This window comes from Gavia stellata, chromosome 3 (assembly GCF_030936135.1).
Source record: "Gavia stellata isolate bGavSte3 chromosome 3, bGavSte3.hap2, whole genome shotgun sequence".
Taxonomy (NCBI): domain Eukaryota; kingdom Metazoa; phylum Chordata; class Aves; order Gaviiformes; family Gaviidae; genus Gavia; species Gavia stellata.
The window spans coordinates 46,631,004-46,658,443 of NC_082596.1; the positions used below are offsets into that span (position 1 = coordinate 46,631,004).

The following is a 27,440-nucleotide window of genomic DNA, read 5'->3' on the forward strand; positions in this document are numbered from 1 at the left end:
CATATAACAGCAAACTCCCTTTTCCTACTGTTACTAGATTTCAGGGGAAGATCAGTAAAACATTCACTTTTTCTCTCACCTATGCTGCTAATTGCCTGTCTATAATTACATTGAACACAGCAGGACAGTAAATGACAGAAAGGCTCAATGTTAGCCTTGCTGCCCGTAAAAGTACTGATCTGGGCTGCAAGCGATACCCACACAGCACAGCTAAAAGATCTAAAGTCTAAAACCAACAGTAACTTTTATATGGACTGATGGTCTTTGGCTTGGGCCTCTTCCAAACACCCAGTTTTCACAAGTTACACCAGCTGCCACTTGTATTTATTTTATAAACACCACATGCTAAGTGTAAATTGCATCGCCACCACCACTGATTTCACCCCAGACACTTTTATACAAGTTGGGGTGGTGGAATCCAGCTTTAGGCCAAGAAAGACCTCTCCAATTGGGCTGTATAATAGAAGGGTTTTTTAAAATAAAATACTGAATTAACCAGTATCTGGAAGAGCCAGAGATTTAGTTTATCACAGCGTTATAGGCTTGTTGGTAGGAGACGTAACACTTACCAGCATTGAGCCTGAAGAGACGACCACCATGGCCAGCCCAGACCCAAGCGCGCACAGCCAGGTCATGTGGATGTTGCCATCCTGTCCGGTTGACAAATAGATTACTACATCGGCACCCATAGACCAGCTCCTGCTTTTCAATGATCTTTTGTCACACAGATTTCTGCGGGCAGAAGGTGTGCCATAGGGAAAAACCAGAACAAGCAGTGCAGGCTCTTTAGAAGGACGGGAGTAACGGTAAGGTGAATAATGACTTTCAGAGTCAAGTCATGTTTTTTTTCCAGGACTTCTTGTCCATCTCTAAAGCCACTATAAAGGATACGTTGTTACTCATCAAGGCCCTTTCCAGGTCAGAAGCAGAGTTAAAGGACCTTAAGAACATGCACAAGAAAACTCTAAATGGTGTCTTCAGGGGACATTTTGCCTGAATGGAGGCTTCAAAGTCTTACAGCAGTAATTACCTTTATGAATTTGCAGCTATTATTAGGAGACAGAATATATATGAGCAAGCTCTTTCCTGCTTTATTTTAACCAAAAAGACATCTCTCATACTAGGCCTTCTCATGTTTAAAAAAAATGTTTCCATCTCCCTGGGTTTTCAGTGGTTTGTTTGTTTGTGTCTTGGGCTGACCGCAGCCCTGCTGTCTCCAGACCTCCTCAGCTTCCACATACTTTGCCACCTTCCGCAGTGCTCAGCTGTGGTTTATTGTGTGCGCAGGTCAAACACATCCCTTGCATTTCTGAGGTCACGATGTTACAGCCGGCCACCGCAGCCTTCCCAGCAGCATGTCCCATTAAGGCTTTTGTAAGCGCATCGTGCAGCGCAGCCAAACAGCAAAGCAAAGTGCACGAAAATGAGTTTTGCTCATCCACAGCTGAAGGCGGTATTTATATGGGAAGGTCTTCCAGGGCAGGAATTACATGTTTGTACTGGTGTCAAAGCCTGGGAGAGCTTATCACCTGCCCTTCTGTATTAGTTTAATACAATAAGACAAATTTTATAATACAACAGGACCAACAGCGTGTGTAATGGTTGTTGTCATGCCCTGGAGTCGAACTGTGGATTCTTTCCATATAGTCTTTATTTATATTTCAGTGTGTATATATACACACATGCATGTATATACATACAAATGCATAGATACGTGTATGCATGTGTATTCATCCACTGTTTATATATTTTATAAACATATGCATAGTTTGTATATAAGAAATGCCAGGGAAATAATATTCCAAGAGCATTATATATGCTTTCCTGGTGGAAAATGTAAACTTGTTCATTTCTTGGATATTCCCTCTGATATATTCAGCTTCCACCTGTTCCACAGAATAAGTCTTCCCTTGCATATCTGTGAACTGATTGAGATCTTTCCTTCAGTAGTTGGCAGCATTATTCCATTAGCTTGATTTCACAGAATAGCAGAGGACACATCCATGTCTCCCTCGTACTGGGAGAGCCCAGAACTGGACACAGTACTCCAGACAAGGCCTCACCAGTGCTGAACAGAGGGGAAGGATCACCTCCCTCAACCTGCTGGCAACACTCCTAATGCAGCCCAGGAAGCTGTTGGCTGAATGGCAACACAATCATCTGGTCTATCAAGCACTGCTTCCTTCCAGTTTTGCTTTTGTCTGCAAGTTTGCTGAGGGTGCACTCCGTCCCATCATCCAGATCATTAGTGAAGATAGATAACCAACAGTGCTTGGCCCCAGTATTGACCCCTAGAGTACACCCATGGTGACCGGCATCTTTGCGCCACTGATCAAAATGCTTTGAGCCCAGCAGTTCTGCCAGTTAAATCCATCTCACCGTCCACTTATCTAACCCATACACCATCAGTTTGTCTATGAGGATGTTACAGGAGACAGTGGTGAAAGCCTTGCTAGAAGTCAAGATAAACAACATCCACTGCTCCAGTCATCTCATTGTGGAAGGCTGTTATCCACTGTAAATCCATGCTGATTATGCCCAGTCACCTTCTTGTCCTTCATACAGTTAGAAACGGTTTCCAGGATTACGTGGTGTATCACCTTCCCAGGGGTCAAGATGAGGTTGACTGGCATGTAGTTCCGTGGATCCTTCCTGTCCTTCTTGAAAATAGGAGTGACACTGGCTTCCTCCAGTCCTCAGGAACCTCAGTTGCCATGACCTTTCAAAGGTAATTAAAAGTGGCCTCACAATGACATCAGCCAGCTCCCCCAGAGAAGGCATTGAGTACCTTGGCCTTTTCCAAGTCCCTTGGCACCAACTCCCCTACCCAGTTCAACAAGCCCACATTTTTCCTAGCGTTCCTTTTGCTGCTGATGTACCTGTAGACACCTCCTTCCTTTCTTGTTGCCCTTCAACATCCCTTATCAGGTTCAACTCCAGGTGCACTTTGGCTTTCCTAACCCCATCCCTGCACACTCAGGCAGTGTGTCTGAGTGTGGTCAGACACACTCCTGGGTCACCTGTCCCTGCTTCCACCTCTTGTGTCCTTCCTTTTTATGTTTGAGTTTTGTGAGGAGCTTCCTGCCACCTTTTGCTTGATATCCTGCTCATTGGATATTGGACTGTTCTTCACCATGGAGAAGATAAACCCTGAAAGCCAACCAACCCTCCTGGACCCTTATTCTCTCCAGGATGGTCTCCTTTGGGATTCTTCCAAGCAGATCCCTGAACAGACCAAAGTGCTCTCCTGAAGTCCAGAATTGTGATCCTGCTTTTTGCTTCCCCACCCCCAATCTCAGGATACTGCACGCCACCATCTCATGGTCACCTCTGCCCCCAGCCTTCACATCTCTGACCAGTCTTTACTTGTCTGTAAGGTCGAGGTCCAGCAGAGCATGTCCCCTCATTGGCTTCTCAATCATCTATCAGGAAGTTGTTATCACGGCACTCCAGAAACCTCGTGGATTGCTTGTGCCCTGCTGTGTTGTCCTTCCAAGCAGATACTGGGGTGGTTGGCTAAAGACACCCACGAGATCTGGGCCAGTGACCATGAGACTTCTTCCAGTTGTCTGAAGACAGCATTGTCTAATTCTTCATGAGCTGGTCGATAGCAGACACCCACAACAACATCGCACATGTTGGTGTGCCCTCTGACCCTGATCGGCAAGCTCTCAGCTGACTCTCATCTGTCCCCAGGCAGAGCTCCATCCATTCCCACTGCTTTCTCACAAAAAACAGCAACTGCCCCTCCTAACCATCCCAGTCTGTCCTTCCCAAAGAGCCTGTATCCAGCCACTGCAGCGCTCCAGCAGAGTCAGCTATCCCACCACGTCTGTCCAGACAAGGAGCTCATCTGCCACGTTCCAGCCTCAGCGAGATGCCCCAGGCACTGCCTGCAGCCCCAAACCTGCAGAGCTGCACCCTCCCTCGGGAGCTTGCTCCGGGTTGTGGCCTCTGCTGAGTCAGGGGTAATTTCTCCCCTGGGTGCTGGGGACCATCTCCAGCATCTCCTTGCCACCGTTGCTGAGCATAAAAGCACCGTCAGCCCAGACCCTGTCCCCCTTCTGCACGAATTGCTGCGTGTGCTGGCTGCATACCACGCTTGATGGTTATACAGGCTCCCCCCAGCACTGACTGACGGAGTGCCTGACCCTCCCTGGTCAGGATTCAGCTGGAACAAAAGCTCTTCAGTATTCATACTATCTACCATAGATATCACAAATCAGGTGAAAATTTTACCACCTGCTTCTCTGCACAGGTGAGAAAAACAAGCACTCAGGGTCAGAGATGCCTTAACATTTACATTGGTTTTTAGCCATTCAGTGATTTTTACCACCACCATCCCAATTATCTCAGAGGTGATGATACTCATCAAGGACAAATTCATCATTCCACAATAATATATTACAGCCTTAGCAGAAGATAGCTGCCCCAGACATAGAAAGAAATAACATATCTGATACCAGGTCCACATTCACTAAGTACCTTAAGAGAAACCTAATCCCTTCCCTTGGACATCAACAATACCTAAAGCAGCACATCCCCCTTATGTACAAGGAGGAAGAGGAAGGCCACAATATTTTAAAGACTGCCTTCATCATTCTCATGACAAGAACACCATCAGATGTTATACTGTACTATAGGCTACGCTGTAGCAAAGGACACCAAAGTATGCCTACGCAAAGCACCGCAGGATATCAGATGTCCACACCCACCTAGACCGGCAGCACCTCTAGTCAGTTAAAACTTTACAGTGTGGATTTTCTAATACACAGACACAGAAGAGGTCACTCTGACTTTCTCTTGCTCACCTGCAGGTAATTTTCCACCAGGTCCCATTTCAATTCGATGAGAAAGTCAATTATCTGATGAATCAAAAACCCCAGCATCCCAACTGCTGTTCCAATTAGCCCCATCAGCAGCCATCGATCCCACTCTTTCCTAGAAATAGGAAAAGACAGTTACCTCTCAGCCTACAGCACAGGGCTATCTGCCATGCTTCCTCTCACAAACGTGCAAGTTCCATTTTTAGAGCATTTTGGTCATTAACCGTGACTGCATGAGCAAGAGGCTGTTTTTGCCAATATTTCTTTAAAAAGTGTACATTCAACAGAACTCTATCTTCAGGTGAAAGCCATTTCTATTTGGGTAAGGAACATGGTTGGATTTTTTGGTTTTGTTTTTTTAATCTATAAGTAGCAGGGCAATCTGCTTTCAGATGCTGATTGTCTGATGCCACCTCAAAATTCAATTATGTGACTCAGTAATCAAGCATTCAGTAGAACACTCAGAACTCATTTCAAAGTAATTCCTGTTTTCTTCTGCTGCAACTAATGCACTGAGCACCCAACATATAAATGTGCAAATCTTTACCTCTAGTTTCTGTCTTTCCTAAACTTATACTTCTAGTAACAATTGTGCACCAATAATCATTTCTGATTTATTTCTAGCACCATCTAGGACTAGAGCACCCTTACTGAGATTAAAACACCATGTTTCCTGCAGATTACACTAAGAGGCAGTGAATTTCCAGAAAAGTCTCAGTAAGAAAACATTCCCCCAAACCTCTGCAAAGTCTCTTCCTTTTAAGTTGTATACATGGAGTCGTTAATAAACTTTTTTTGCATATTCAATAATTTGTCAAGAGCAAAGGCATTAGCACTTTCAAAAAATGCTTTTAATCAAAGTTGCTTGCCACTTGGCACCCTTCTACATTCTATTAAAGTATTTTCCTACGTACAGAAACAATAAATAACGTTTTCTTAATTCCTTCTGCTATCAGGTGTCTCCATAGATTGTCCAACTTACCCACAGCTTAGAGGCAACTTAACAGTATTTAAGGTAAGTTTACCTGTACGTTTTCTCTTGTAGCCACTTCTTATAGACTTTACTGTGTGAAGGCAAATAATCCAAACTCTCATGGGCTATCAGGTGTTCTCCTTCCTCCTCTTTGCAGTGATAATACGCTAAACTGCTTCTGCTGATGCTGCATTGCCTCCTAAGATCCTGAGACTGAATCAAATCAGGCCCACGATCTTCTGCCATTAACATCTCCTCTTCACCATCTTCCACGTGTGTCCTATGGGAAAAAAGTGATGACATTACAGCAGCCTCCAAGAATCTTTGGAATGCCAACAAGACCGATGTGAGCCCAAGATCAGTCTCCTTGAGACTGGAAGAGAGAGGAATGGAAAATCCTCCACACGAGGATGGAGTAGCTGTGGTGCAGAGATTGGCTGCTTTGTGTTTGGGCTTGGTTTGCTGTGGTTATGCAGAGACCCAGCACAGCCGAAGCAACGAAAACTTGTCTGAGCTGGAGCTCTCTGGTGTAGAAGTCGCTCCACGAACAGATCGACCACTGTAGCAAGATTATCGCACCGGCTCCTTGCTGACTGTTCAGAGGACAGGGATGTTTAAGCCGTAGGGGCTTTGTCTGTTTTAAAGAGATGATCTCTTACTGTGCTTTGGGCTGTCCAAAGATCTTGATCCACTAATCTAATCACATGATTTAATTAAATAAAACAAAATCTAGGTTGGAGTGACATTCAGTTAAACCCTGAATTCTCAGTATTATATAGGCATCCTAAAAAAGCCTATTCTCTAACACAATATCCTTTGAATTTACATATCAAATTTCTTTTTAGATAGAAAAAAGTCTTTTGCTAGGCTATCAAACTCACTACAGCTTGGATACTTTACCCAAGGTAGTTTGCAAGTCAGCACTTCAGTCAAAGCAGAAAAAGACTTGATGCATGTCAAATATTTACTGTAAAGAAAAATCGGTAACATGCTATGTGTTTGCCACCTCCGAGGCGTGTTTTTGGTTACTGAAGACGGAGCAAAGATTTCTGCGGCTCTCCACTTACTGGCACATGGACCAATTTGGAAAGGTCTCACCTCAAATAATGAGGAAACATAAATAGTTCCTGGTTGTCAGTTAGTGAGTACTAAACGGCGAGAGAGAAAAAAAGATCTTTACGCAAGCCACAGGCAAATCATCTGAAACCAAGCCTTTTGGACCTATGGTTTTTGCAATGCTGAAAGCTTCCTTGTGGCCCACTGCTCACACTTCTCAAATGCAACGAAACATATTGTCAAGGCAATACTGCCTGGGGCAGGGGGGCACCTCCAGATCAGGATATAGCAATGGCCTAAATCCAATTGCTTATACCATGACCATGGTTTTTTGCCAGCTCAATCAGGCATTTTGTTCTAGTTTTCGTTTCAAAACTACTGTGCAAATTCCAGACCTGGCAACTTTCAGCCTGAGTAAAAAGAGAAAGAGTTAAAGAGGAGAAGAAAAGTGGTCTAGGTGGAAACCGAAGACTTTAGAAAATAATTGTTGCTGGAAACCGTGTGAATGGCTACGAGCAACAGTAAAGGCGTTAGAAAAGTTAATGTTACTTTCAGATGTAGGGAAATAGATTTATCTTTGCCACCAAAACATCCATAGAGACGTTATCTGACAACAAACACACGTGATGTGATCAATTAAATCACTCTGGTCAACAGTGAATTGAGTACGAATAGCCAGGTTCTGACTCTAATTTTGACCCGTTCTTATCTAAAAAGTGGTAAGTGCTTTATTAAACACAGTAGCTCAGACCTTAGTTTTGGGTTTAAGCACAAAAATGTTTTGAGATTAGACTGTTAATTTGTGCTTGTACAGAAGCTGGGTTTAACTAGTCCTATTCCAAGTTTAAAACAGAGCAAAGGAAAGCAGAGCCCAGACAAGAAAAGCAGGCACCTGAGCAGAGCTCCTGGCTGGGACCCTGCCACTGCTTTGTTCAGAGGTGCCCAGTCTGGCTACCGCGAGGTCTCCATTTAGCCTGTTTCTTTATTTCTGGAACACGGGAATTTGTACGATGTCATTTTCTAGTTGTGTTAGATCAAACTGGTATATGTGAATAGATCTGGCTATTATAGAGATTGCAGCATAAACAGAAATACAAAATCCACTGAACTATACAGAAAGGGGAAAAAAAAAAAAATCCCTGAAACTAAAGCTACCTTTCTAGGGACAAGGGATGAGGCTAAGTCACACTGCTCACAGACAATACAGATATACCTCATTCCATGTCACGATGATTTGTTAGGTAAACAGGACAGCTGTTTTTCCTCAAACAGGAATGCCATTACCATCCGTAAGCATACCTGAGCATTTACCTTTGTTGTCCCTAGTTGCCAGAAGACCAAAGCTGACAACTCCTCTTCCACCAGACATGAATCCAACCCAGCCTCTGCAGCAGCAGCTCAGCTGTACTGCAAATTCTCACAGGCACCTGCTCACACATTCAAGTTTTAAAAAACAAAAGGAGTAAGAATGGGCTTTCAAACTTTGACCCCTAATTAGTTTTTTTTTCACTGACTCCTCTATAGTTAACTTAAACACACCACTACTCTCACTTATCTGAAATACATTTCATGAACCTCTGAGAAGCAGTGCACAAATGGCCAGGATCCAAATGCTAGAAGGCAAAAAGCTGAGAGATGCTCGAGATTGCAGGGGGGGCGCAGCTGCATCCCAGAGATGCAGGAGTTGAGACAACCCTAGAGAGTAAAGGCAAGGCCTTACAAAATACGTACACACGCAGGGCATTCGTTCATTGTTTTGCAATGAAACCTGAAGACATTTTCCCTCCTTAACAGAAAAATAGTTATTTTCAGAATACTTAGATAAAGAACGCAAATACAGATTGGTGTTGTAAAAGCATTCTGTACCAGAAATTCCTCTTCTAGAAATACGTACTGCTTAATTGCCCTGTCAGAATTTGACCCAAAACTCATGCATTTTGGCTGTCATTGTTAAATATGATCCCATATAAACACACGCCTCCCACTGCCAAATACGAGTTTTCATCTTTCTTCTGCAAAGTATTTTGGAGGGCATATTATCAGTCCTGTAAAGTCTGCGTAAGGATTGTCCTGCTTTCTACAGTAAGTTTTCATCTCCAAACATCACGCAAGGATCTCTCTGCTTATCCAAAAGCTTCCATAACTCAAATTTTGCCATGGATAAAGGCAACCAGAGGCAATGATGGAAGAATACCTTCTCAATACTGGAAGATAAAACTCCCACGCATCCCCCACGGAGAGCAGAGAATCCAGGCTGTGACCCATTCCCAGGTTTTCCACTCATTTCTGACTTCGATACCTGCTTCTGCAAGGCTTCCTACCTTACTTACAAGTGTTCTTACCTCAGAGGGATCACAGCCTAATTGGGAAGCGCTGCTTTGGAGACAAGGAGGGAAAGGAGGAGTCTGTATTCTGTGTTCATCACCACAGAAAGCTAGTAGCTACACACTTCTTTGAGTAAATGCTTTAAGGAGTCAAGTTATAAATTGAATTTTACTTAGTTGGGGGAGAATTATGAAGTATGAATGTGGGTAGAAAGCATGCGTTCAAGCTGCCAAGACCCCGTTTGGGAGCCACAGAGCTCCTTGTTCCACTCGCAAGCAGCGTCCATGCAGACCACGGGACTCCTCGCACAAGGGCGAGGGCAGAGTAAGGAGGGTGGGCAACACCAGCACAGCGCTCTCCTCCTCGGTGAGCATAAGCAGGCTGAGTTAGGCTGCCTCCAGTTAGGACCTGGAAAGTAGCTCCCTTGCAATTAGAAAGATCAGCAAAGGAGCGGATCGCTGCTACTTGGTGATCCGGATTACGGGCGAGGTGTGGTGACAGAGGAAATGCAGCTACCACATGATTATCACCAGCTGGCCACTCCAACACAAAGTTTTGAGCTACCCCATCCAACCCCTCTCCCAAATAACTGGGGAGAAGGAGCAACACAATTTTACTTGCCTAAATGTTTTGTGTGAGAGTATGTGCATGCATGTGTTATCTTTCAGAATAGTCCCAACCAATACTGTGAAAATACAAAATAAGTATTGCTAAATTACAAGCCACAGCAAATAACAACTACCCACCAAACAGCATTAGTGATACACCATGAATTTAATACCGAAACATTTTGCCACTTGTCTTTAAATAGTACAGATATAAACCAGATTCCAGCTACTATACATAAAAGTAGCTACAACAGAACTCTAATTCTTGCTATGGTTGTAGTAAACAAATCCTACCTGGGCACAAATTACCGATCACCCATATATCTAGATGGCTATATAATGTAATTTCAGCTGTGTAGTAGCAGGCATGTAAAAAACAAGCAAATACCTAGTTGGCACCCCAATTTTATGTAGACAGAGAACAGCATATTTTTTGAATGGTGTCAGGAGTTGTACATACTTAAATTATATTAATTCCTTCCCTTTCCACCATCACCTTGCCTTCAGCTACAGGCTTGTTAGTGCAGCGTATGCAATTTGTGCATCTGTCAAGTGAAGCAGTGCACCACTTTTGTTGGCTTCTGTTTTAATACCATCATACAGCTATTATAGAATCATAAAATCACAAAAATACAGCAAAGCATTAAAGATTGAGAGTTAACATTGTTACACTGAATGAATAGCACAACAATTCCAAACAAATCTGAAGGTAAAAGTGAAGAGTATTTGAAATGCCAGAAGGAATAGTTACTACTTTAAGGAACATGAGCAGTTCAGAATATGTTTGGGGTTTTTTTCACAGATTGAAAGCAGAACGGTAGAATAAAGAGCTTCTGAAGCAGTACCTATTCACAGCATCCCACTCTGAAGATCAAAACCATTACACTACTAATTGAGGTGACACTCAAAGATTTTAAATAATGAGAGTTCAATGTGCAATCTGAATGACAGCTCAAGGAAGCAAATAATTATCATAGTGATTTAATAGCGATATAAAAACGTCGCTAACTAGAAACATCATTCCTGTAAATTTTCATTTCACATTATTTCAGTACCTCAAAGTTACAGCATTTAAGGAATGAAATATAGTACTAACTTAGCATGAGAATTTTGCTATAAATGCAGTGACTCATACATTTGATGCTGACTGTAAGGACATGTTTGAAACATTTTCTGATAAGGCTGTAACAAATCCAATATATTGTTACAGGTTAGTAGTACCTTATGAGATCATAAATTTAATCTGCGGGTCTTCATACTGAAAGAAAAAGTACATACAACAGGAAACGGTTCCAGAAAACACAAATCAAGACGACCATGACTGTCTCCATGAATCCTGAAACTGTGATGATGTGGCAAGGAGTTATTTTAGAGATTTCTCAGAAGCGGACAGTCCCATAGTTCAAAGTGCGACACACCGCCCAGAGAGGAGAAATAACGCTCTGTCCTGAAACTGTGGTCCAGCAACCAACAAACAGTGGAAGAAACTGTCAGCCAGAAAAGGCAGGGGTCAGGGTTGCTGGCAATTCACCTGATACCGTAACAAAAGCAAAGAGCTTTTCGCATAGACTTTTCTCATTAACAGCATTGACCCTATTAACTACACGCATACATTTAAACTTAAAACTGCCAATCACCAATCACTTAGATTAACCTGGGGACTGAAGAGCCAGCCCCCAGCATCGCACACTTCCACGCTTTTGGTTTCCACAGCTCCTCATGGTGGCAAGTTTTGCGTATCAAAACCTGAAAGAAACGGAGTCATCTCAAGCTGCTGTACTTCACCACAATGTTTAACAATTTTAAATGCAGGACTATTCTATCTCAAAAAAGTGAAAGAGATAAACAGAACTGGGTTAAGTCCTGTCAGGCTGAATTTAAGGAGTTCCAAGTGCTAGTTCATCTCCCAAAGTAATTCTGCGAGGCTCAATCCTCTCTCCCCTATTAACCCAATTTTCATGACACTGGAAAGATCTGCTAGAAACACTCTTCCACATCTTCATGATAACTTCACAGCTCTACTGTTTGAGCTGCTCTCATCCTAATTGTAACAGCTTTTATTCCTGTGACAATTGGAAAAAAATAGCCAGTTTTTCAAGGTCTGTTCTCAAGTCAGTAACAGATGTGTTTACCTCTACCAAATTTCTCCTTTTCTTGGTAATTTTTATTCAGCAGAAATTGCAGAGGGAAATCAAACCCTTCCCCCCCTCCCTTTCTCATTCCTCCATGCTTAAAAATATAATAACAGTAATATAATAATGATAGTAATTCAAAATGAAAACAGCCAATGTGTTAAATCAGAATACCTACACATCTATAATAATCACCAGGGAGTAGAGTGGGAACAAGCACAAAGCAGCTGATGAAAACCTTCCTTGTTTATGTCTGCAGAGCCATTCCTTCAGTATTTCTGAGTTAACAAATATACCGTATTTTTTTTTTTAAACCCAAACTGCATAGTTTATACATTATAAAACCATGTTTACATTTTATCCATACTGCATATATTAAAAGCAGAAGGTTGGGATGCTTCCATTAAGAAATGGTGAAAAATCATAAATTAGTATAGAAAACATGCACTGTATCAAGAGATCCCAAGCACTGGTTATTTGTGCATTATCTCAACATCATCCATTAAGTTATCCATTTATATAGTTTGGCACTAGCATAAATAATAAAAGGCTTTTTATATTTAGCACTATTTTAAAATGGTAAAGACTGGAAAAACTTCATGGAACTGTCTGAATATGGGAATGCTACTTGGGAGTTGGTATATGACACATATTTTATAGAATGGAATTCACTATACATTTATTTACAACTGTTTATCAATTGAGCTGAAGGTATACATCCATTTAGTTAAAAAAAAAAAAACAACCAACCCAAAACGTTACAAACCACATTAACACTAAGGCATTGTAAAAAGCTGAATGGAGTACTCATTCCTATGGAAGTTGCGATCAGCTAGTGAAATGTGTTCTTTTGTATTTTTTTAAAGCAGCATAAGTAAACTATTTTCATATTTCCAGCATTACAGGCAATACAACCTTCATATCATTTTAGCCCATGACCAGTTGGGTCTGCAACAGAAAAGGTGTAACACACTGTTTCAGGGAATAACACAATCACCAGAACAGGTAAGAGAAGAAAACCCTCTCCTGCAATTGTTTCATTACGTAGAGTTAACACAGATGCATTAACAAGTTTTAAAGCTTTTTCTTTTTTTTAATTATTATTAAAGAAAGACCACAGGCATTCATCATGTTCCTCCAATACCTCCCCACCTCAGAAACCTTCCTAGGCTTCACAAAAGAGTTCTGAACGCATTATTTAGAAAAATTTCTAAGAAACATATTTTGTCCCACTGCTTCACTTCTATCTGGAATTTTACTTGCGCAAAAGAAGACCAACAGTAGTTTTAAGTCACCTTTTTTTGTTACAGTAACACATATTCAGACTTGCTTAATACCAGTTGATTCCTCCTTCTCTAGCGGTTGAGACTAGCCACACCAGGGGCAATCTGGCTGAGTTTTCAAAAACTAGAGGTCAGAATAAAAACAAGTACTAGTCAGACATCCTGCCTCTGTCATAGGATGATTACCGTGTGGCCTGCTACATGAGCCTTCTGCACCAAAAGATAGTGTAAGAGAAGTGCAGTAAGTATTTTTAGGCCCTGAAGTATTGTCCGGAAAGGTACTAAATAGGAAATACATTTCCACAAACTCACCATATAAGTAACCATGTAAAACACAAATACTTGTCTAAATCACAGATTTTATTATTATTAGAGTTGATCAGCTGTCACAGGATGCACTAAGATTTTCCTTTAGGTATCCCCTATACAATAACAAACATTTAGGAGGAGCATGGATTATGCATTTGTTTCATAATAGTTGAGGGATTCATTCCCAACTGTCTTGCTGGGTGTCAAGTATTCTCAACTTGCTTTCAGGAAGATGAGCGCAATCAAGGCAGTTGGTAGGTGCACACCCTGCAACAATGTTATGATAAATGAGTAAGGCACATTATTTGTAACGTGGGTATTTCCATAGGCTTGCTCATTGTATCTTAAAGTTTACGAAGCATGAATCATACCACCTTTGGGGCTTTTTTTCTTTGCTTCGTAGTAAACTTATCTCTCCCGCAAACAACCAAAACACAAGAACTTTGGTAATGCTTCAGAGCACAAAGCTAGTTTAAATCCCAGTTGATGACCACCAACATGATAGGAATTTTCAAATGCAATCTGAAAAAACATTATATTTAGAATTTTTGCACTTTCCCCCCTTCACACAACTGGCTTAAAATGGTGCTCTGCTTTGCAAGATGCACAAATACAGTTCTGAAAAGAAAAAAATACAAATTTGCTAACAATAGCAAATTAAAATCTTGCCAAAAGAACATAACATAAATTACTTATAAGAGGAAAATTAAAGTTCCGACATCTAAGTAGGTTACCTAAGAGGAAACCCCAAGAACATGAGAAAACAAAGTACTAAATAAACACTGATCAGACATGGATACATGTAAACCAACGTAACCTTTCTGGAGGTGAGTAAGCAGCAGTGCTTCAAAATCTTCTTCACGTAATAAGAGAGTTTCGGGGAGGCTCTTGACTTTATGCAGTAGTCAAAGACATCTGAAAATCTCATAATTAATTACACTTAGACTTCTTCCAGTGTGAGCAAAATGGAAAACCAACACACTTAAAATCACTGCAGGAATATTTTTACAGTCATCCTTTATATTACATACCCTGATGTCAGGGATCAGGTCCCTCCACCACTTTTTTTTTCTTCTGCAAAATCTATCTGCTTACAGCTGAATATGCAGATTTTCACAGATACAAATGGTGAGAGTACAGACAAGGAGGAATAGCTGTTGTGGGATCAACTAGCACCACATACAACCAAGCAAACAACCAGCCCTTTTTCATGCTCTGTGAGTAAGTCAGTCTCTTAAATTATGTTACCAACCATATAGTAGTCTACGAGTGTTTCTCATTCTCTCAATAGTTTATGCTGAAACTTTCCCAAAAATTCACATCTCAGAACTGCACAGTTCCATTATTTTAATTGATTAAATATAGATTAGCAGTGTTAGTGTAAGAAAAAAGATTTAATGGCACCAAAATCATTCAAATTAAATAAAGTAAGAAAATGTTGCAATGCACTTCAGCCAAACCATCCTAAATGATATGTTATATAAATACAGACACAAGGTAGCTGGCAGCTACAAATCCAATTCCGGAAGTGCCCAATTTGTCTAAAAAGCATAAACTGACAAATACTAATTAAACCTTTCCATTAAACAAAAAAACCCCACCCTAGTTTATTGCTTTTAAAGGTTCATTCTTTACATCAGAATTAGGCAAAGGCATTATCAAAGGAAGTTACCTGGCTGTTGATGGCTTTTGATTATATTCATTTTTCCAAAAGAACCACTAAATAAAACTTTGAATGCAAATAGCTGACTCGCTCCCCATGTTACATATTCTCACCAAAATGAACAAAGGCTTGCATTTTCCAAGGGGGGCAGGGCCAGGGAAAGAAGGTATAATTTCTGAAAGGATAGCATTAACGACTTTCTTATGAGAAACCGGTAACAGAACTAAAACCAGTGTTCCCACCAGAGAGAATACATTGAAAAAACAGACCAGCAATTGCAGGAGAGGCAGAAAAGACTCTAGCTATGAAGACAGTGGTGGCATGGTATATGATACATGGAATGCAGATGGAAATATGATGATCTGTATTACAGGTGTAATTTTTATTAAAGCTTCCTGATGTTTCTTTTTTGCGTGTTTCAGAAAAGGCAAAAGTGGAACAGACAAGAAAAAAAAAGGCAAGAAACATAAAAGAGGAAAAGATGCAAGAAAGCAAGAATCAAGGCAGCAACTGCACCAAGACAAAGGACTGAAGTAGGACAGACTTCGGCAATGTAGTCTGAAACTGCTCAGAGGTCAAGTAAGCAAAGTGAAAGTTATGCTCAGATCTCAAAAGAATCTGGAGGGGAGGTGAAGGGGAGGGTGGGTAGGCAAGGTTTTTTTGTTTTTATTTTGGGGTTGGTTTGGGGGGTTGTTTGGTTTTTTTAAATATATATATATATACACACACAGTGCAAGCTTGTCTAAAGAAGTGGTACTACAAATGACAGAACTTACTCTCTGCAACAAATGGAGTACCTTGACCTCTCAAGTAAACTAAGCATACAAAAGTGGCAAGAATAAAAGGTGCATGTAAAACCAGCAGCAACATTATGTTTGGCTTTCCACTACTTCTGCAAGTTACTGTACATATATTACATCACTATTATAGAAATGGCACAGCCTCAGACACTTTCCACATTTTATTTACATTTTAAGACTAACTTTAATCTCAATCACATATCCATACATTTCCTTTGTTTCACTAAAACTTAAATGCATGGTTTATTAGAACAAAGACTGTAAACAAATATTTGCCATGTCCAATACATGTAACACACAGGAGCTGCTTAACAGAAATTAATCCCCCCATTTTATAAATACAGGTATCAAAACAATCCTGAACATACTTTGTGACACTACTAGTAGTCGGCACCCACACCCTTGCAAAATTAAACAAGATGAGCAACGGTATTCACTGTACCTGCTACTTTAAAACAAATTTAACTGCAGCTCTTTTACTAAGCAAGATGGATAAAGCATGCCGTTTATATTTTGCCTTCTCAAGAGATTATTTTCAGAAACATATATTATTCCACAGCAATCTGACACTTTCTGTCATGCTTTCATCTTGTAAAACCTGAATTCCAGTATTAGGCTATTTCAGGCTTATGCTTAAATGACAGTGCCTTGATAAGAGAAAAAAAAAATAATTGTGCTGCCTTTTTCTCCCATAGTGCCTGAAAACATATTGGGCATACATATATTATATATATTCTTACAAATGTCCAGGTCATGTATACCAGCTGAAATTCTTTTAATGTGTGGGTGTTTGCATTGTGAGATTTAATCAAGACATTAACATGAGTAGAAGGTTGTTGTTTTAAGACAGAAGTTTGAGAACCAGCTAAAATTAATTGTTGTAAGTTTGTCCCTCTGGAGGTTGTGGAAGCTTCATATTTTCTTTGGACATCATTAGACGTCTTAGCTCTTGAAGTACAACTTTAATGCTATAAGAATTTTGCCATTTTGCTAACACTGGTATGCTCCGTGCATCCACCTGGAAAAAGAAGAGAGAGTTTTAAGTTACGATGAAATACAAAATCTCTACATAAATAACTGCTATTGACCTAATTGTTCTAAGAAAGAGTCTAAGCATTCCCTGACACTTTCTCTGTGGCATAAAGTCCCAGGGTTCATAAAATATTTTAAGGAAAACAATCATATACTTACACACAGATACAGATTCTGCAATAAAATCCATGCATGTGGACCCCTCCATCTGTGCTGATACTAATATTAGTGAGAAGGAAAGGGGTGGGTGGGAGGAGATCAGCGACCCGTTCACTTCAAAACTGGAGCATATCTTGTAAAATTTGTTTTTTATCAATTTGTTTCAAATCACCCCCAAAAAAGCAAAAAGTAATCACCTTCATTATGCCAATATATACACTTGGGTTTTCCTCAGTTCTGTGAAAGAACCTGCCACACAAGAGTCCGCAGAGTACCTTTCTAAAGGAAAGTTTCCCTTTTTTTTTCCCCTTGCTACAAGTATCATTAGTGATTTATTTCACATCGATAATTACATGGTGCTTCTGACATATCAAGACTAACTATGTATACTAAGAAATGGCTCGAAATATTGAAAAAACTGAATCATAAATGTTTGGACATTTCTTAGTTCTTTGCATCCTCACAGTAAGTCATCTTACAGAGCCATGAAGATTACTGTACATCACTTACCAATTTGAATATGAACTGAAAGGAAAGGACATGGGACTTCTCCTATGCGTTTATAAAACCTGTGGGACAATTTATACAATTATATTATAACAGGGAGGTTTCCATAGGAAAGTCAGCAATTGAACGTCAGCTTGGGAATTGTTTTGGCAGCAGCTAAGTCCTGGCCACCCAGCCCCTGCAAGGAGTAACTTAAGAAGACAGAGGGGCCTACAGCTGTGCAACTGCAAAGGAGGCCCATGGGCAGGAATAGGGCTATTGCATGCTACTGAATTCCATTGACAGAGTAGCACAGGCAGCTCACATGGCTATAACAGTGTTGGAAATCACTGCTTTATGATCTAGGCAGCATAAAACATTAAGAAGTTTCTTTTCCCATCTTAATTAGGGCAAAGTGAAAGAAAAAACAACACTGGAATCAGAAATAAGGGTGTTAACACAGAAGTTTTATTTCTAGATTGTGCGAAGTGAGGCCGTCTATTTTCAGAACACAAGATGAGACTAAACCTTTTTGTAGGAAGGAACTAAGGCCAAGGTTTAACAACATGCTGGCTTGGGCAGCAATACTAACCCAAGAAACTTCTGCTCCCTCTCATTAGACACTTGTTCCTTTAACACTGCTACTGCCTATCAGCTCAGGTGAACCATGACATCTACGTGGAGCTACTTTCTGACCTGAATGGATAGAAGCCACCCAATTTAAAAAAAACACCTTGGAAAAAAATGCCTAAGCAGGATCATTGATCCAGTTCACAGCTCAGCACTGTAAGCATCTCTCTTCACACAAAATAATGTTCTGCTCAGAGTCGGGAACTCCTTAAAGTCAGCAGAGCTGCCAAAGACAGCATATCAAACTACAGTATAAAAGGCTGTCAGATTACTTAGTAATTATTGCAAACATTAATAAATTAGGAAGAAAAAGAGCATCAAAAGGAAAGCTGCATTATGCAGCAAGATCACACCAGTTTAAAATACGCATGAGTGTATGAGGTAATACAGAAAGGTTCTGAAAGTAACACTGGTCAGACCATGACTGTAATTCCTGGACTGCTACTACTTCTTTTTTAAAGGAGTGTTTGGTTTAATGGGGCAGATAAAAGAGGCAATATCAGAGCAGAATAACCTCTGCAACTGGAAAACTTGTCCTCTTTTCTTAAAAAGCAGACTGTAAGATAAAACCACCAGTGAGTAAAAGGGGAATTCTGAGAAGAGATCACCTGTGTTATCAAGTAGCAGCTTAAGTAAGGCATCATTTAGCCTGAATCTTTGTTCTGAGGTACCAAGCTCCTACAGATCTCTTCCTCTCCAATCCTTCTAGACAAGATTAAAGAAGGACACTCCAGAGTTTCTATCCAATGAGCTGGACCCAGCAAACTAGAAACAATATGAATTCATTTCAAAAGTTAGAATAGTAATTATCACACCACTCAAAACTGTTCTCCATATAGAAAATGCCACGAGAAATGCATGAGACCACCATTTTTCCTCATGGGGAAAGAAGAAAAGAAGAAAAACTTCATGGTGGTTAAGTATCATGGTAACAGAAGAAACAAGGGCTCAGATCTTATGTTCACTTAGCATATAGCTGCAGACGTTTAAGAGCTTATTTCCCCCCACACACACAGACACACTTACTAACATTCATTAATACTTCTCTGCAGCTAACCTGACATCCTCCTCAATTTAGCAAAATGGAACAATGTGAGAGTACTCCCTGAATGCTTTGGTATGAGTCCTTTGGCAGACCAGTAGTTTAAAAAATGTCCATGTTAGTCTGAATCACAATACTTTCTACTAAGGTAGCTGAGGAGAGATCACATTACATGTCATTGACCTGCCAGAAAAAAAAAAAATATCAGTAATATCCCTGAGAAAAATAGGGGGGAAAGAAGCCACAGTCGGCGACTATCAAGGACCATATAACGGTTGCAACAAAATATTCCCAACCAGGAAAGATGTGCACTTGGGGGTGGAAGCCCATGTGATAATAAACTGGTTTAGAAGACCACTGGTAAACCAGCATGGATAAGAAGAAAAAAGTAGGTTTAGATTTTGGTAGGTTTGAGAAAGAAAACTAACATAATTATCTGTTTAAAGACTGAGTTCACAAAAAATGGCTAGAAAGGCAGTTGCACTGGGACTCCCCAGATGAATGTCTGTCTTCAGCCTGGCAATTCTGCTTTCATACTGTCTTTCTTTTCCTCGCTTCTCCTCAACTGTGCCTTTGTAGGCTCTCTCAAGTCTGGAGATCTGCCTCAGTTATAGCACATAGCAGTCTGTCACCAGTGCTGTTCAAACAATGCAATTCCACATACACTGGCTGTACTGGAACATGAGACCTGATCACTTAAAAGTAAGCTCCTCCAGCTTTTCTTTCTTGGCTGGGAATTTCTAAAAACAAACTCTCAGACTGTAAACTCTGCTTTAACAATGTTATGAATGTTTTCTGAGTGAAGACTGCTGTACCATGACATTTTCGTTGCTGTTTATCTCAAGTCTCTTTTCTGCAAGTCACCAACTTTTTTCATGACATCTTGCAGCAGTAAAGATTTTGGCTCAGGTTCTGTTTTCTGTGTTGCAGAATTTATTTCCAAGTTAGTGCACAATAAATTCACTTTATGAAGAATAATGATAAGATATTTGGAAGAATGACACAAACTATGTTCAAATCACACAAAAGCATTAGGTAATACTCAAGTACACATCCTGGGACACAGAGGGAGAAATTTCAAGGTCACATAAAAGCTAATAAAGCTGAAAATGGCAACCTGAAGACTATTTTATTCTGGGGGTACACGTTGTAAACCCTTGAACAACAGCAAGAGAAGCAATATGTATAATTTTTTCTAAAAAACTGAAATTAAAACAAATAATTTTACACAATGTTGCAAAGTATTCAGTGTTTATAATGTTCCCAATATCTTAAGAAGCAGCAAACTGCTTAGTCTACAATAAACATACTCAAAGCAATAACTGGACCAACAGTTTACAGATTTATAGCTGACAGAGTCCCAAGTGAGTTTAAAGGAAACAAATATTTTCAGCTGTAAATGGTATTTAAATGAACAGAAGTGATTGCAAATCCTGCAAGACAGACCACTGAAGAGCACGCTCTCAGATGCAAAAGTCAGACATCCTCAAAAGACCATGAGAAAATAAATAGCACGTCAGAATGCAACCTGTGTTTTATCACTACAGAATACACAAGTCTCCAAGAGAAAAGACCCCACAGCATTAAGAATGATAATTTAAATACAATTTTACAACTGTGATGCCATTAGCACACAAAGGCATTTTTTCCAGCTCTTTATAAGTACTTGGACTAGCTTTTCTGAACTTAGTACCCTAGTTCTGTATACAAACACAGTAGGCTCCATAGGCAAATTGAAAAGCATAAAACCACAAAAACTAACTTGAACATCAGAAAAGGAAGGCAATTTAAACAGGGTGACTCAGAGCACCTACGTTTAGTCTTTTGACATAAAATACTCCTGAAGTAGCCCTCTCCTTTCCTGCACTCTGGGATCCCTGAAGATATGCTGCTGATGGAAAAGTTACTTAAAAGCAAAACTCCTCTGTCAGAATAATCAAACAAAAAGTAACTGTCAGTACAGATAAATTCATTACATACATGCACTTTTCATGCAAAGTATAAAGGGACTTCTAAATCAAGAAGGTTGAAAACCACTGCCAACAAGGCAGTTTGAGACTAGCTTCCTTAGACCGCCGGTAACTTTCACACATATCCATCTCCCCCCTCCACCATTCACACTCCAACTCAGCAGAAATTATCACCCCCTACACTCACACTAGGAGCTCTATTTTTCCTCAGGTGTTCACTGGCACACATCTTCTGTAAAGTGATCCTTAACAATGTTACAAATGTTTTGAGTAGTATGATAATACTGCTAAGACATACAATTTCAGTTGCTCTTTATCGCAGGTCTCTTTTCACCAACTTTTTCAACTTTAAGCAATGTGATCAAAAGCTGGTCACATGTCAAAAAACAGAGTGCAGAAGCATGGGTAGTAGAGCTTGTCTGAAGATGAAACCCTATCATTCATTCAAAGAATGCAGCAAACCACTTATGATCTATTGTATGGAAGACAATCAGAAAGTGAGAGAGCAGCTTGGAAGAAACACGAAGGAACTAAAACAGGAAGCAGCAACATGAACTGTTCCAGGGATGCTGAAGGTGCCCCCAGTTTATCTGACACATTTGGCACAACTCTAGTGAGCACAATGGTGAAATAAGCTAAAATGCAAGATACTGGGACAATGGGCACATTAAAAATTACTTAATGAGTTTCAAATTCACTAGTTATGAAAACCGTTTTCCTTAAAAATACTATCTAGTCCTACTTAAATCCATTCAAAAAGAAAGTTATGCATTTGCATAGCAAATCCTTCATGAGATATACCAGTTCATAGAACTGTTGGGGAAAAATTGAATGAAGGTTTTGTACAAGCTTATAAACTTATTAAAATCAAGTTTTCCTGTAGCAATGACTGGATTTTAACAGTGCTTTTAAAACCACCAGGCAGATTTCCTGTAACAGTATTCACCCCTTTCCTCAGCAAGCTGAGGGAGTGTAAACTTCTCCAAACGAAAGCTCAAGCCGACTGGCTTGGTAAACATGAGCCTTCAGGCTCTGCAGGTCTGAGATTCTGCTTCCAGAAACCAACACCTATACTCTCAAGCATACACAGATGAAGCAACAAGGACATACTTCTTTACTGATTCAGAATAATACATGTTACTAGGGAGTTATGAAAACAATATTATAAACATACCAAAAGCTCTGCTGCATTCAAAATTGGCAGCTTTTGCTAGTCACAATCTCTTAATAAACATATATACTTAGGCTACAAGCCACAGCTGTGATCAAGGGCAACAGCTGGTTTGTAGATAATAATTTTAACAAGATCTTCAGGTAAAGTTGTTGGCTACACAAGAAGTACTTTCAAATTAATTTTAGATTATTTCTGAAGTGTTAGTGCACTGGCTTCAGATGACCAAACAGTACACTAACCTACCACCTACAACAGCTCAAACGAACCCCTAAGAATCTCTCTCTCCGCTAGAGTCCTTGAGATACTTAAGCTTCACATTTTAGTACTGTTAATTACACAATATGAATCTAATCCCCTGTTATGAGTATTACAAGGGAAATACCTACACGTGGCTTAAACACTTAATTTTTTCTGTTCAAAAATAAATTTTTCAGCTTCATTTAAAAGAAAAAACTGTTTCAATACTATAAATAATGCTTGTCTCATTGATAAGCCACTAACAGACACTAACATATTGTAAATACCTAAAGATTTTAAGTAGTTGGCAACCAAAATATGATTTAAAACTACTTATATTGTAAAATTTGAATATGAAAACTATGTCCAACATGCATATTCCTCACCTGGGTTTTTCACAGAAATAATTTATAGTACAGATTAACAACATGGTTGATCTTACCATTTCAAACTTACCATTCCATTGGAATTATTTATTCCATTCATATTAATTTTAGTTACAAATCTAACTGTAGGAGGTGCTTCTGGATATTTAGGTCCACACTCTACTTTCAGACTGTATATTCTGTTTTCATAGTTTGTCTAGAAAGCAAAAAGACAGACTAATGCATCTTACTGAAAGCTGAATATTAATAAAAAAACAAAGGCAAGAGAAATAAAGATGAAGAAATATGAAATAATTATAAATCTGCTAGTATTATGTACCAGTTGATGGTCCTGGATTACTGATTGATATTCCACCGTTTTGGTTATAGTGATTACTTGATGAATATGTGTAAGTTACACTACTTATTGACTGTACCATACAAAAGTTTTAACAGAACACAGTTCTTTTTTTAATTCACGTTTGCTCTTATCCCTCCTACCCACCTGCATTCTGAAAACAACTTTGGCACAGTAGAGGGCTGAGAAAAAATCCATAACCTTTAGGAAAACTACCGCTTTCCCCTATAAAAAAAACATACCTAACACTGCAGAAAAATTGGAAATGGGGGAAGACAAAGATGCCAATAACCCCACAGTTAAGACACAGCCAAGAACAAGATGAAAATAATATTTGCAAAAAACATATTCTAGAAGTAAATTAACATTCCAGAAGATATCTAAGACTTCCATAGCTGAGGATTGCTTAGTTTACCAGAGGATTTAGAAACTTTGGACAGTAAAGTGACAGCTAGTTTGCAGAAGACATCACTCCAAAGTGACCATGGAACAAATCATTCTAAGTGCAAATGTATTTTGAGAAAGTCCAATTAGAAATGAATACAGTTCTATCTTTTTTTTAATCTTGTCAAGTAGGCAATGCACAATAAAAAGTATCAGTGACTTTGCTGGTCACTGATGCACATGCCTCTGTGCTCCAAAAGGAGGATCAATCCAGTTTCTACACATGTCTTTCCACTGGCAAAACAGATACAGCTAACATGAACCCAAAGCAGTAACATTCCTCTGAACTTTCCAGAACTACCATCTTTAAGCTGTTCTCCATCAGCCAGCTGTCACTCTCTCCAAGTAGATATATCAACCATGCAGTCAAGTTGTCAAATGACAGTCCACTCTGTGGTCAATTAAAAGGCAGAGTAGAAATCAGACTACTGAAGCACCCTAAATGTGTCCTATAATTTCGAGAAGCCACAGAGACCGAGCAGCAAGTGGGTCAGAAAGAAACAAGGCAAAGCAGGACATCTTTTGTTAGAAAGAAGTTTTTCTATTATTCTTTCCCATTAAAAGCTAAAAGGCCCAACAAAAGTAATCTTGTCCTGCTACAGGTAACATAGCTGCTACCACAGCAAGAAAACAGTAACAAAAATTCGTATTATTCACTCAGATAAAACCATTTACTTCCCCAGAGAGGGATGCTGTCTGTTATAGTGGAAATAGGCCAAAATGTATACACACTGCTCACAACTCTGAAAAATCCTAAGAATGGCATTCATTCTCATTCCCTTATGCCTATCCAGGTGGCTTCTCAATTTTACTCAGTTTTTCAAGTCACTGTTTTACTGCAAGCCAAACATCCCTGGCCAGCTCCCCAAAAAGCCTAAAAAAAAAAAATCAAATTTTTGCAGGGTCAGAAAAATGTTTCCTTTAACCCAAAACAAATCTTCCCCTCCCCCCTCCATGCTGGTTCACCCTTCAAATGAAGCAAGAAAAAAAAAAATGATAAGCAATTTTTGCACAGCTTTAGAGAAGCCACATATGTGAAGAAATTCATGATGTTGACAGTAATTAGCAACTTTCTCTGTGTTATGCCTAACTGCACACTGTCAAGGTAACTCAACCAATTCCAAAAACACTCATCATCTACGAACCCTGAAACCGGATATGCAATTCTTCTCAAAGTACCACCAGTGGCTTGGGAGCTAGTAGCTTTCACTTTCTACAATCACCATCTACTGCAAGTCATTCTGTGAGCAAAACTGCATGTCCCCAAAATGGCCTAATATTACTTGCATGCACTCCTTCATAAAGAAAATAAAATGACAGCAATATAAATTGACCAGAATTAAAAAGTGCATACCAGGTCGGGTTTTTTAAAAACATATGGGCTCCTACATAATAATCTCCCTTCAAAGATGTGTTAGGAGTCTACCCTAGGTTGAACCAGAAACCAGTCACAAGGCAGTTCTGGAGGCTGTTTGGAGAGTCAGGGAGACACTACTTTAGTCACCTCATATTTGCAAGCTGTTTTCAAAACCCGTAGGACTACAAACGTTCTTCAAAATGTATTCAAACACTGTGATTCCACAGAAGCTAGTATCCAAAGCATACTATCCAAAGCATACAAAATATTTTAAATTGGTTCTCTCTCAAATGCATCCAAATCTTAGGAGCTCAGCACAATTACGCAGATGTTCAAAGTCTGCTGCAAGTTAGAACTCACTCTGACTTCCAAAAGGAGCTTGAATTACACTGAATCTAACTCTGGAACTCTGTTACTCTGGAAGACATTATCTTCACTGAGGCCAATTTCTGATCTCAGTTCTTGTCTTGGATAGTTCTTCCAATAAGCCCTGCAGCACTGAAGGACACACAAGATAGTAACCTCATGTTAACGGTGAAAGACATATGCTAACTTAGGGCTACCTAAAGTATACTCATTTAAAGTTCTCCTTCAGACAGTGATCTTTTGTATCATATTGTAACTCATAAGAAAGCGTGCACAGAAGTTACACGTCAAATAAAGATGTGTCCACTCCCATCTCATGAGGCTGATACTCAGACACTAGAGATGATTACTTCTCTTGCAGGTTTTATCACTCTAGATGACATGCTACAGAACCTAAAAGGTCAGAAGAATTTGAACTTTGTGTATATATAATTTTTTTTCATTAGAGGTAATTAAAAACTGCTTGGTCTTTAGGCTTAATTAACTGAATTGGATAAACTGCTATACTGAAAGACTTTGATAAAAGCTGTAAAATTTGAAAATATATTGTCAGTTTACTATAGAATTGAAATTACTAGGCACATATGATAAGCTGTGGAAAGACAGTTACCCTGTTTACTGTACTATCACTGTACACTTATGTGCAGTAACGATGGAAGTACAGACTGAGTATATTCCTAACTCAGTAATAAGTCTCAAGTCACAACTGGGTTGTATAGACAGCTGCAGAAACATGTACTAGGGGAGGCTAGACTGAAAATACTTACCAACATGCCAGGAAGTGATGAATTCTAACACAAATATACAGTGTTTCTACAACTTCATACATTAAATTCCAACTAATTCCTTTACACTGTAGCGAAGTAACCTTTTTTTGCATTTTGTATTGCCTAAAAACTTAACAAAAACATTTTAATTCATCACACTTACCCTCGGTGGCCCAATAATCATTCCTGTCCATCTGGTGAGTGTCATATCTTCATCATCTTCAAGGCCCCAGCTTACTGTACCATCACCTACTCCTTTCTGCCCTTCTTCAAGTTCTTCCAACAAGCGAAAATTACGAGGTACTTTAACTAGAGAAAAGGGAAAAATGTAATTAATACTGCTGACATTAAGGAAAAGGTAAACAATTTCATTGCTTTTATATGTTATGCACTAGCAATTGCTGAATATACTTTCAAAGCTAAACAAATATTTCCTGCATGAATTTATTTAGCACTCAAATTGTTCTGAAGCAACTAACCACTTCACTGGAAGCTAGTTACTACCAAGTGACAGCAATACAAAGTATAAAAGATAAAATAAGAGATCTCTCTTTAGTTTGAGATGGCTTAATTCAGATACTCTTTCCCAAGCACAGTACTGTTTAGAGCCAGTACATTTCAAAATCAATTCACTGTCTGTCAAGTTCTACTCAACTGGAATCCACATAATATTGATATGGCAAATTCCCTCCAAAAATAATTAAAGAATGCAACACTGAACACAAATTATCTTAATAAATGTAAACAGTAAGAGAAAGATTGAAACATTTTCACTTAATTTCATTTGATTTAAAGAAAAAAAACCACTTTAATATCTGAAAACAAAAAGTCTTTTTTAATCTAGTGATTATTATTCCCACTTAACAGAGAAAAAAATAAAAGGCACAGAAACACTGATTAAGTTGTTGAAGAGAGATGACATATTCACAACAGAATATGAAGAGGTACTACCTCTAAAGAAAGCCAAGTAATATTCACTTACTGAACTATAATTACTGGATTTTGATTATTACACATGAAAACAGACAGATATTGATAGCTGTTTACATCACAGAAGCTAAAATGGTATTTCAGCACT

General features: G+C 39.4%; 2 protein-coding genes across 2 annotated transcripts in view; both read right to left on the reverse strand.

Moving 5' to 3' along the window:
* LOC132316805 (chloride channel protein C-like) overlaps nucleotides 1-6,102 on the reverse strand; it is an 82,288-nt gene extending 76,186 nt beyond the window's left edge. Inside the window, exons 1-3 of the mRNA XM_059815884.1 lie at nucleotides 5,852-6,102; nucleotides 4,812-4,941; nucleotides 570-650 (exon numbers count right to left, since the gene is read on the reverse strand). Of these exons, the coding sequence (XP_059671867.1) occupies nucleotides 570-650; nucleotides 4,812-4,941; nucleotides 5,852-6,102 (462 nt within the window). The remainder of the gene's footprint in view (nucleotides 1-569; nucleotides 651-4,811; nucleotides 4,942-5,851) is intronic.
* Nucleotides 6,103-16,123: 10,021 nt separating this feature from the next.
* UBE2V2 (ubiquitin conjugating enzyme E2 V2) overlaps nucleotides 16,124-27,440 on the reverse strand; it is a 29,822-nt gene continuing 18,505 nt past the window's right edge. The window contains exons 2-4 of the mRNA XM_059815310.1: nucleotides 26,526-26,671; nucleotides 23,162-23,287; nucleotides 16,124-16,993 (exon numbers count right to left, since the gene is read on the reverse strand). Coding sequence (XP_059671293.1) covers nucleotides 16,847-16,993; nucleotides 23,162-23,287; nucleotides 26,526-26,671 — 419 coding nt within the window. The 3' untranslated portion in view covers nucleotides 16,124-16,846. The remainder of the gene's footprint in view (nucleotides 16,994-23,161; nucleotides 23,288-26,525; nucleotides 26,672-27,440) is intronic.